This window comes from Aethalodelphis obliquidens, unplaced genomic scaffold (genome assembly GCF_003676395.1).
Source record: "Aethalodelphis obliquidens isolate GAN/ISIS:26980383/991018 unplaced genomic scaffold, ASM367639v1 scaffold7, whole genome shotgun sequence".
Classification (NCBI taxonomy): domain Eukaryota; kingdom Metazoa; phylum Chordata; class Mammalia; order Artiodactyla; family Delphinidae; genus Aethalodelphis; species Aethalodelphis obliquidens.
The window spans coordinates 1,802,277-1,813,022 of record NW_020837951.1 but is presented as its reverse complement, the minus strand read 5'-3'; the positions used below and the strand labels follow the sequence as shown (position 1 = coordinate 1,813,022).

General features: G+C 58.7%; 1 protein-coding gene across 1 annotated transcript; it reads left to right on the top strand.

Annotated features, from left to right (window-relative positions):
* The first annotated feature begins 8,751 nt into the window (after window positions 1-8,751).
* Window positions 8,752-10,469, top strand: LCN9 (lipocalin 9). The gene is made up of 5 exons (XM_027104091.1): window positions 8,752-8,847; window positions 8,951-9,084; window positions 9,341-9,414; window positions 9,770-9,880; window positions 10,297-10,469. Exons 1-5 carry the CDS (start codon window positions 8,752-8,754, stop codon window positions 10,467-10,469), a joined length of 588 nt encoding a protein of 195 aa, XP_026959892.1.
* The last annotated feature ends 277 nt before the right edge of the window (window positions 10,470-10,746 follow it).

Below are 10,746 nucleotides of genomic sequence, written 5' to 3'. Positions count from 1 at the left end.
TATATAAAATATATGATAATGTAAAATTTATATAATATCTAAAATTAAAACCTCACTGGATGGCTTCACAGCAGAGTGGAGATGACAGAAAAGTCAGCAAACTTGAAGACAGATCTATAGAAGTTATCCTATTTAAAAAAACAAAGAGAAAAAGATTGTTTTAAAAAAATGAGTAGCACGTCAGCAATCTGTGGGACAGGATCCAAAGGCCTGATAGACATTGAATTGGAGTTTCAAGGGGGGGAAGGGAGTGACACAAGGAAACACACACACACACACACACACACACACACACACACACACCCCAAACAAAGAACCAGAAAATTTACAGAAATAATGGACAACAACAAAAAATAATCCCAAACTTGATGAAAGACAGTTTCGGATTCTAGAAATTGGACAAACCCCAAAGCAGAATGAGTACAAAGCAAACCGCTCCAGGCCCACAGGAAAACCGCTGCAACTCAAAGGTAACGTCGCACACAGGAGACACCTGGCATTGCGTTTCCTCGGAAACAATGGAGGACAGAGGACAAGAAACAGCCCCTGCGAAGTGCTAAAAGGAAAAATAGACCTCGAGCCAGGATTCTAATCTAGGAAGTGTCCCCCAAGAAAGCAGACCCCTCTTTGGAGGGAGTCAGCTCCCTGCCCCATCCCACCGGGGCCTGAAGCCAGAGTCCCAGAGGGGTCTTCCAGACGCCTCTCTGAAGACCTTGCTGCCAAATCAATGCAATTAAAAATGGGCGGCAGGGCTTTCCCGTTGGCGCAGCGGTTGAGAGTCCGCCTGCCGATGCAGGGGACACGGGTTCGTGCCCTGGTCCGGGAAGATCCCACATGCCGCGGAGTGGCTGGGCCCGTGAGCCATGGCCGCTGAGCCTGTGCTCAGCGACGGGAGGGGCCGCAACAGTGAGACACCCGCGTACTAAAAAAAAAAAAAAAAAGAGAATCCACCTGCCAATGCAGGGGACATGGGTTCGAGCCCTGGTCCGGGAAGATCCCACATACCACGGAGCAACTAAGCCCGTGCGCCACAACTACTCAGGCCTGGCGCCACAACTACTGAAGCCCGTGCACCTAGAGCCCGCGCTCCGCAGCAAGAGAAGCCACTGCAACGAGAAGCCCGCGCACTGCAACGAACAGTAGCCCCAGCTGGCCGCAACTAGAGGAAGCCTGCGCACAGCAACAGAGACCCAAAGCAGCCAAAAATAAATAAGTAAATAAATAAACTTATTTTTTACAAAAAGACAAATCCTGTAGGAGCCACGTATGTGAGGTCCCTAGAGGAGTCACAGCCATAGAGACAGAAGTAGATGGTGGGGTTCAGGGGCTGGGGGAGGGGAAGGGGAGTGAGTGTCTAGTGGGGACAGAGTTTGGGAAGATGAGAAAGTCCTGGAGCCGGAGGTGCTGACGGCTGCACAGCAACGTGAATGTGCTCGATGCCACTGAGCTGTGCACCTAGAAGTGGTTAAGATGGTGAATGTTATGTTAGGTATGTTGTAGTACAATAAAAAAATAATTAATTTAAAAATAATATGGATGAATCCCACAAACACAATATTTCCTGCATAATAAGCTAGACACAAAAGAATACGCCCTGTGATACTGTTCTTGTGAATTTCAAATACAGCTGAAATGCAAGTACGAGACCCCATCACATACGAGAGCCGTTTCTACGGCTGCTCCGGAGGAACCCCAGGAGCCGTCTGCATCTTGGTGGCAGGCGTCCCTACGGAAAAGCCAGGTCTTCATTTCCTGGTCTAACGTTCACCGCGTCAGTGACTTGGCCGCCTGCGGGCTGGCACACACACGCACACCATCAGAGGACAGAGCGACATCAGGGGTCAGTCAAAGGCTTCTGGGAGGACAGCAGCAAACGCAGGGTAGACCAGCCCCCCTGAAACGACTCACCAGTGGGGAGAACTACCTGCACACACAAGACCAGCCTCGCAGACGGGCGGGGGTGACACCGGGCAGCCTGGGGTTGGCATGCGGGGCAGGATGCGGCATGGGACACGGTGCAGGACAACTGAATCTCTGCATCCTGCCAACCTGGAAGGTGGAGGGTTGGGGGAGCCCCAGGGACAGATCTCAGGCCACTGGGCTGTGGGGTCTGCAGGGTCACTTTTTTTTTTAAGTCGAGGCAGGTTTACTTAGAGAGCTACACGCTCCATAGACAGAATGGAAACCGTCTCGGAAGGCGAGAGGCTTCAGGGTCACTTGAACAACCACCTGCGGAAGGCCCACAGCCAGCCCCAAGATAGGACCGCCTCCTTCTGACCACCTGCCCAGGTGCGGCTCCCTTGCTGCTGCGGAGCTGGCTGCGGTATTAAACAGCTACCAGCTACCAGCTCATTATTCTCAGTGCCGCCCTGGCATCCGGTCTCCGTGGAGGCTGGAAGGTGGATGAGGCAAGCTGGTCACACTGACATGAGTGCCTGCAGGTGGCTGAGGTCACCTGGGCCCCCGGACAAGGATGAAGACTTTGGTCTCCACACCTGCCGCACGGGCGGGAACACAGGTGTGCAGCCGCTGGTCCCAGGCCAGAGGCCTCAGACAGGTCTGTTCCAGGAAGCGGCCTCCACGACAACAGCTTTTGTTCCTGAAAATTAGCATCTCAGGAAACTTTTGCGGAAGTGCCAGGGTGCCTGGCGCCCTGGGCCCTGGGTGACGTGGTTGCTGCGAAGCTCCTGGCTAAGGAGGGACCCCTTCTGGGTGGAGGGCTCTCACCATGGGGCCCCTGTCGAGGAGGACACCCAGGACAGACTCGGGCAATCGGGTGTAAGACCCCGGGTCAGGAAGTCGGCCATGCCTTCCTCTGAGAAGGGAGATGCCGTGACGCAGAGCCATTAGGAACTGACGTTGTGGAAGCATGATGGCCTTGTCAGGAGACCTGCCTAGAGTGAAGATGGGGACCCCTGGGGGGTGGAGAGGAGTTAGGCCAGTGCCGCAGGTAGGGACCATGGCCGGGACCTGACCGGCCACCCTCACTCCAGGCGTGACCTTCAGTGACCCGCCAAGCCTCACCCGACGTCTGTGAAAACAGGAAGGGATTCAGTGAGCCCAGCACAGCCCAGCCCCACCCCCCGTGGTCCCTCCACTGCCAGCCTGTTGGCTCCTGGGCCCCTCACACTGCGCCACAGTCCAGAGCTGCTCCCTGAGGAGACCTGAATGGGCTCATTCCCGACACCCCACATGTGGACGTTGACCCAGGTCCCGGGAAAGTCGTCAAACTTTTCCAGCTACCTCCATCAGGTGACCTCCTTAAGCATCCCTCACTCATGCTGGTCCCCACGGGGACTTTGCAATTCAACCCAAAGGTAAGAGAGCACCCCACGACAGGAGGAATGCTGGGCACACCGCGTTCTCTGGGGCATAGGTTTGGGGGTCCCCTCCTCACGCCAGACGGCTAGTGAGCGGCCTGGCACTCCCAGGGCTCCAGGCCTTTGGCGAGCGGTGGCCGCGCTGTGCTTTGCAGGCTGGACTGTGGCCAGGAGCACGAGGGCCACACACCCCCTCTCTGGGGAGGACAGCCACCACCTCAACCCCAGTTTCAGGGTGCACAGTGCATTCGACTCAATTCCACAAGTGTCTGTGCCAACCAGCAGGGGCAGCCCTGCGGCCCCGTCCTGAAGCCGCCGTGCAGGCTCGCTGTCACGCCCTCTCCCCCCGCCCAGCACCTGTGCTGGTCCAGGTGGCTTACCTGGGCCACCCGACCCTCCCGCCACCCCACCCCAAGGCCTCTGCTCACCACCCTGGCTGCTCCCTCCAAGACCGAGGTCTCCTGAGCTGGGCCAGGCCAGGCCAACCCTCTCCCTGCACACAGCCCACCTCAGCAGTCGCTTCCCAGGCGCCGTGAGACCAGCCCCTTCGGGAGGCCCCCAACCAGCCACTGCAGAAAGACGAACGACAAAATCCAGCAGCCCTGGGGACAAGAGTCCTGTCAAGCTGGAGTAGAGGGGCCTGGCAGAGGGCGCTCACCAACTCCAGCGGACGGCGCACCGACGTGGACACCCCTGAAACCCTCTGCAGTCGTGGAACCATGGTGCACGGACAAAATACCAGTCTCCGGACACCCGCTGTTACTACTCTGTTCCCAAAGCGCTTCCACTGGCCGGGGGCTCCCAGCTCAACAAAGCCCCTCCCATTTGGGCTGGTGGAGGGTGTCCCCGACTGTCCAGCCGCCCACGCTGCCAGACCCTCAGGTCACCCTCATCCTGGGGCGGGTGGAGACTTGGAGAAAACCTCTGGGGAAACAGGCATCAAATCAACACATGAATAGCTCCACTGCTATCAGTAGAAAGAATTCTACTTATTTTGGTACAACGCACAAAAAAGTGCAGAACAGCCACGTGCAGCTCCGAGAACCATCGCACGGCAAACCCGTGCATCCACCGCCCAGGAGGCCCCACAGGCGCAGCTGCGAGTCCCCATTCCCACGGCTCTAGAGCCGCCGTGTGAAGAGCCCACAGCTCTGTCGCCTGGTCTTCTGTCGGTGACCCTGGGGCGGCCTCCAGGCCGGGCTCTGTGCACAGACCTGGGTGGGGAGGCACCCAGGAGAGCGGCGGGCGTATCCAGGGGCCTCGGCGGCCCGTGCCATGGCTCTCCTGTGTCTGTGAACTGACAGCATCCCTTCCCCAGAGCATCAGCTCATGCTGGCCCACGTCCTTGTCATCACTGGTGCGATCACGTAACTGCAAGTGGGGTCGGGCTGCTCGCTGCTCTAAAGCCGTTAAAGAGACAAGGTTGGTGGAGAGGAAAGTTTGCTTTATTTCCAAGGCCAGCAACCGGGTGGGGGGCGGAGATCAGGGAGGGGGGAGGGCAGACTCATGTCCAAAGGCCGACTGGCCCCCCACTGACAGGGGACAAGAGCTTTCACAGACAGAGAGAGGGGGCTACGTGCAGAAACAGCACAGCCAGCTCTGACGCTCACCTTGAAACTGGTCCTGCGGTGGTCTGACCAGCGTCATCTGCACTGTTTTAGGTACAGTCAGTCTTCAGTTCCAGGGTCGGTTTGCTCCCATTTCCTCGAGGCCAGTTCTCAGAACTGCGGCAGCTTATGTCACGGCTACAGCCTGGTCATCACGTAGGTAACTTCTTCCACCTGGGGGGGCTTTCAGTATCTACGAGACAGCTCACAGGATACAGCTCAGAATATTATCCATAGCCCTTGAGGAGGAGCTAAAGGTCCTTGACTTCGCTTAATGACTAAACTATGATTATTTGGTCTCCTTTGACTGTTTTTGTTTGCTTCTGCATTTTCTCACTTCTCTGATTAAAGTTATTCTTTGGCTAAAATTTTTCCACAGACAAAAGGCTGGCGGAGGACATGGTGGGGAAGGACCAAGGGGTCCTGCTCCGTTTCAATCAGGCATTTTAGTTTTAGTCATTTAGGGCATTGGGGGTGGGGTGGAGCTGAAATCTCATTATAACTTTCATTTCTTGGATCACTGACGGGGCTAAAACACTCTCTCACGGTTTTCGTGTCTTTGTCAAATGATAACTGAGATCTGTTGCCCATTTTCTACAGTTGTGTCTTTTTCTTGTTGATTAGCAGCTGCTCTTTATATATCGTGGACAGGAGCCCTTGGCTACGTGAGTAGTTTACCTCTGCCACCCTGGGGCTGAATTTTTCACCCACTTCATTGTGTCGTGCAGGGAATGGGGCTCTAGCCTCTGACAGTGCAGCAACTGGTGGCTTCCAGCTGGACTCGGCCAAAGGGAGGCACCCCAGGGAGCAGGATCGAGAGTCTGGGGTACTCACCCCCCCACTGCCCCTCCCTTAAGCTGCACCTCAGCCATGTTGTGTCCTTCTTGGGGGCCCTGCCTACACCTGCAGCCCAGAGTCCACCACCTGCCCCCCGAGGTCCCTGAGCCCCGGGCGGTAACACCTCCCTTGTGGGCTTCTCCTAACCCTTCCCACCACTTCCTCGGGAGCCCTTTCCCCAAACCCTCTTTCATTACCCCTCTGGATGTGCCGGGACCTTGACCACCATCCCGCTGTGTGTGTCCCGCGGCTGCTGCACCAAAGGACCACAGACGGGGCTGAGACAGCAGCGTTGTCCTCCCGGTACCAGAATCCCGAGTCAAGGTGTCCATGGGGCCGGGCTCCTTCCAAAGGCTCGAGGGGAGGACGGGTTGTGGCTACATCCATCCAACCTCCACCTCTGTCAGCATGTGGTCATCTTCCAGTCACCCTCCCTCTGCATGACTGTGTCCACACTTGTCATCTTTTTTTTTTGCGGTACGCGGGCCTCTCCCTGCTGTGGCCTCTCCCGTTGCGGAGCACAGGCTCCGGACGCGCAGGCTCAGCGGCCATGGCTCATGGGCCCAGCCGCTCCGCGGCACGTGGGATCTTCCCGGACCGGGGCACGAACCCGTGTCCCCTGCGTCGGCAGGTGGACTCCCAACCACTGCGCCACCAGGGAAGCCCCCACACTTGTCATCTTTGCAAGGACACAAGTCACGTTGGGTCGGGCCTACCCTGTGACCTCATGTCAACCGACTAACTCTGCAAAGACTCTCCCTCTAAGCAGGGTCCCATTCTGAGGTCCTGGGTTAGAACTTCAACCTGTCCCCAGGGTGGGGCACATCCAACTCTTAACACTGCTGGAATTTATCTTTGTATTTGACGTAAGGTCAAGGTCAAGGTCAAGGTTCATTCTTGTCCTTATGAGCAAGCAGAAGACCCAGCACCACGTATGAAAAAGGCTGCCTCTCGCCCCATTTCTCTGCAGAACCACCTTCACCCTCAGAAGTGCCCGTACGTGGACTCGAGGGTCTGTTTCTTGCTCTTTGGGTTCATTTCTTTTTCAGCTTCACGCTGGCTTCAGCACGAAAGCTCATGATGAGAACAGGAGTCTGGGAGAGCCAATCCTACCAAGTTGGCCTTCGGGAGAGTCCCGGCTGTTTTTAACTCTCGGCATTTTCAGACATCTTGGAATCAGCTGGCGATGTCCCATAAGACATGTACGCTGCTGGAATTTCGATTGGGACCCTATTGTTCTTAGGAAAAGAACTGACATTTTATAGCATTGAGGCTTCTAACCCACGTACACGGTATATGAACGTATCCAGTTTACCTTAATTTCTCAATAGTAGCTTATGGTTTACTGTGCAGAAGCCTGGCACCATTGCTGCCTTGGATTTGTTCCCAGCTAATTGATTTTTTTCACTGAGTTGTAAATGAAGTTTCTCTAAATTTCATTTTCTAAGTATGCAGTGCTCGTGTATAGAAACAGTTCATTTTTGTGTACAGAGCCTGTGGCCAGTCGCCTTTCTAAACTCGCTAATGAATCTGAACAAGTCACTTGCAGGTGACCTGGACATCCTCCACACGGGGTCACGTCACCTAGGACCATCTCAGGTTCGCCACTTCCTTGCAAATCCTTCTGCCTTTCCCTTCCTAGAAGCTTCTGACGCTTCACCAAGACACAGGTCAGTTGCCCTAGTACTTTGTAAACCCCTTAATCAGATGAGGATGCTCCCGTTAGTTTCTAGAGCGGCATGAGTTTTTGCCATGAATAGTTGCTCACTTTCATCCAGTGCCTTTCCTGCAGCTAATACCACGATCAGAGGATTTTCCCTCCGCTCTATTAAGTGATGGAATCATGGACTGATTCACGATCCCTAAACCAACCTAGCAGTTCTGGATGGAACCCTACAGGTTGTAAAGTACCTTCCTTTCCACAGATGTGGCTGGATTCGCTGTAGGGTGTTTACCTGGGCTCCTGAACCTACGTTCATGGGTGGGTGTGACGTTCAATTTTTCCTTTCTCGTAATGTCCTTGCCCGGTGTTGACACCAAGGTGTGGCACTGCGGTACCAAAGGAGGGGCTCAACCTGGGGCACGGTCGGCTGCACAAGGCCACCACTTCAGTGGGGGATGAGGGAGGGGGATGGGAGACCCCACACGAGCATCTTCAAAGGCTCTTGCAGCCAAGAAACGGGCCGGCAGCCAGCAGCCAGGGAGCATCGTCATTGCCCCTTCAAAGGTGAGGAACTGAGGCTCAGAGAGCTAAGGACACAGCCCTGGTTGGGGGGGGGCGGGAAGTGTCTGCACTCACGCTGCTCTGCCCTGTGCCCCACGGCCCCGGGGGTCCCTGTGCAGCACGAGGGAGTCAAACTCAGTCAGGCTCCAGCAGGGGAGTCGAGATGGGGCACATCCCGGCTCCCGCTTGCAGCCCCCTCACTCCCGCTGTGCCTGGCTCTGCCCAGATGGTCCACTCCAGGGGAAGCGCCCGGCAGCATGGCCCAGGCCGTGTCACGGAGCCACCCCTGTCCCCCAAGCCAGGGTCGTCGGTCAACCCCCGGTGGGGAAGGGCATCCAGGGCTGCCGTTCCCCCGGGGCCGCCCCCCGAGTCCCAGGGCCCCATGACCAAGCCACACAAATGTCTGGGTGGCCGTCAGAAGGGAGACCTCAGGGCTGCCCAGGTCAGCAAGTGGCTCTGTGACTTGATCATTGATGGGAACACAAGGACCCTGGAAGCCTGCCCAGGCGGACACACCCGCTGTTCCTGGAAACAGCATGACTGCACCACGCACGGGCAGGGGGGCTGTGGACAAGGGCAAAGTGGCCATTGTTGGCCGCAGGCTCAACAAATAGAAGGTAATTGTGGTCAATGGGAGGGGGCTGGTGACAGCCCGCCACGTGGCCAGGAACCTCTCCCGGCAGGGGACAAAAGGGCCACCACCACGGGCTCTGGACACCTGTCCGAGGTGCCGCCGGCCATCCCTCAGCCCCCCTGACTCGCCATGAGCCTCCTGCTGCTGGCTGTGGGGCTGACCCTGCTCGGCTGCCCCCAGGCCCTGCACTGGGGGCCCCAAGACCCCAACTTCAACGAGACTCTGGTAGTCAGCCGCGGGCGTCGGGCGTGGGATGGAGAGGCGGCTGGGGGCAGCAGCCACAGGGACAGGGCCGGCCGGCACCAGCGTCCCCCCCTCTGCTCCCCAGGTCAGCGGCGAATGGTTCTTGGCAGGGATGGCCTCCAACCAACCTAAACTCCTGAAGGAGGACAAGGACGCGGGGCTGCTCGTCCACCGTATCCAGGTCACCCCCAAGGCCCTGCAGCTCCACCTGCACAAGAAGTAAGTCAGGGGCAGGTGCGGGCAGGGCGGAGCCCAGGTGAGCCGCACGACCCTGTCCCCCGCCCCCCTCACAGCCTGCTTTCCGGGCTCAGAGGCGATGGGGGGCGGGGCGAGGGGTTCGCTGCCTGGAGACGGACACGACAGTCCAAGGTCCAGGGTGGCCGAGCTCCCCCAGTCCCACCGAGGGGCTGCACGGAGAAGGCCGAGCCCTGCCTTCCAGACGCGGGTTCCAAGGCGACCTGTCACCCCCTCCCAGGGTAAACGGTGCATGCGTCCCAATCACGATGATGGCAAATAAAACGAAAAGGAAATTTCAGTACCGGCTGGAGGGTAAGTATAGACTCGCCATCCTCCAGCCCCACCGCTGGAGGTGGAGTGTGGCCCCGTCCGCCCGGCCCCACGCCACCCCCAGTTCGGGGCTGAGTGTGGCCAGGAGCCCCGCTGCCGGGACGCCCACCTCGAGATGGCGTCCCCGGGCTGGGCGCGGCACCCCGTGGCACCGGCAGCAGTGGCGGGCACGTGTGGGCGGAGGCGTCCGGGAAGGGCCCGAGGGCCACACCCGGTCCTGCCCAGCCCGGGGCTCGGCTGGCCCTTAGGAGCGGGTCGTCCAGCCCTGTGAAGGGACCAGAGGGGCCCCAGGGTCTGGTTCTTGTCCCGCCTCCCACCCTGACCCCCGGGGTCACAGATGCCGACCAGAACAGGCTTTTCCTGGAAAAAGTGGACCCCAAGAGCTACGTCATCCTCTGCAACCACCGCGAGAAACGTGAGAAGGAGGTGGTGGTGGTGAACCTGCTGAGTAAGTGCCCAGAGACCCCTGCCTGCCTGTGCCCACACGTGGACCACCCGCCACCCCACAAGGGCAGGGCGAGCCCCTCCCCCCGCCCCCTCCAGGGACACCCAGTCCCCAGGGAGGACACCGGGCCACAGGCAGCAAGACACAGGATGGACCCCGGCCACCTCGAGGGCGTCTGGACCCAGACACCCTCAGACTGTCCTGGGGCCCCAGCCCTTTATCCCAATGTGGAGTAAACAAAGGACAGGAGACAGCAACGACCAGGACCCAGAGAAGAGGCCTGCCCCCACCCCAACACTGGGCCTGTCCCCATAGCCACGCCCACACCCCAAGAGGGCAGCCTCCCAGCCCACAGAACCCCACCGCCCGCGGTCCCAAATGACCAGCAAGACAGACGGCCCCTGGCACTGTGCCCCCAGGCCGGACACCCGAGGCCAGCCCGGACGCCCTGCTGCTGTTTACCAACTACTGTAGAAGCCATGGGATTCACCCCACCAACATCATCAAAGTGACCGCAACTGATGCGTGCCCACGCCTGCCCCAGCCTCGGACCTCCGCTCAGCTCGCCACAGATCACTGCCCCCGCGCCTGACAACGGGGAGGCTGCCGGGCCCAGGTGGGTGACCTCTGACCCTGTGGGGACGGCAGCAGGGGATCCCCTGGGGGTGGGGGTCGGCGGCAGGTGCCGCTCGGCACAGGTGTTACCAGCTGCTCCACGCGGGGCCTGGCCCTCTCGGAGACTCAGGATGCAGTGCCGGGGGGCGTGGGAGGGACCCAAGGTGGGGACGCCCGTCGGGCTGACCCAGGCTGACACGGGCAGGGCCAGCGGGGGGGCAGAGGAGCCTGTGGACACACTCGGGGTGGGCCTG

What these genes read in the sequence shown, in the direction of transcription:
- LCN9 (XM_027104091.1), top strand. Translation starts at nt 8,752, where the DNA reads ATGAGCCTCCTGCTGCTGGCTGTGGGGCTGACCCTGCTCGGCTGCCCC. An exon ending in CCAACTTCAACGAGACTCTG is followed by an intron (nt 8,848 to 8,950) that starts GTAGTCAGCCGC and finishes TCTGCTCCCCAG; the next exon opens with GTCAGCGGCGAATGGTTCTT. An exon ending in ATTTCAGTACCGGCTGGAGG is followed by an intron (nt 9,415 to 9,769) that starts GTAAGTATAGAC and finishes CCGGGGTCACAG; the next exon opens with ATGCCGACCAGAACAGGCTT.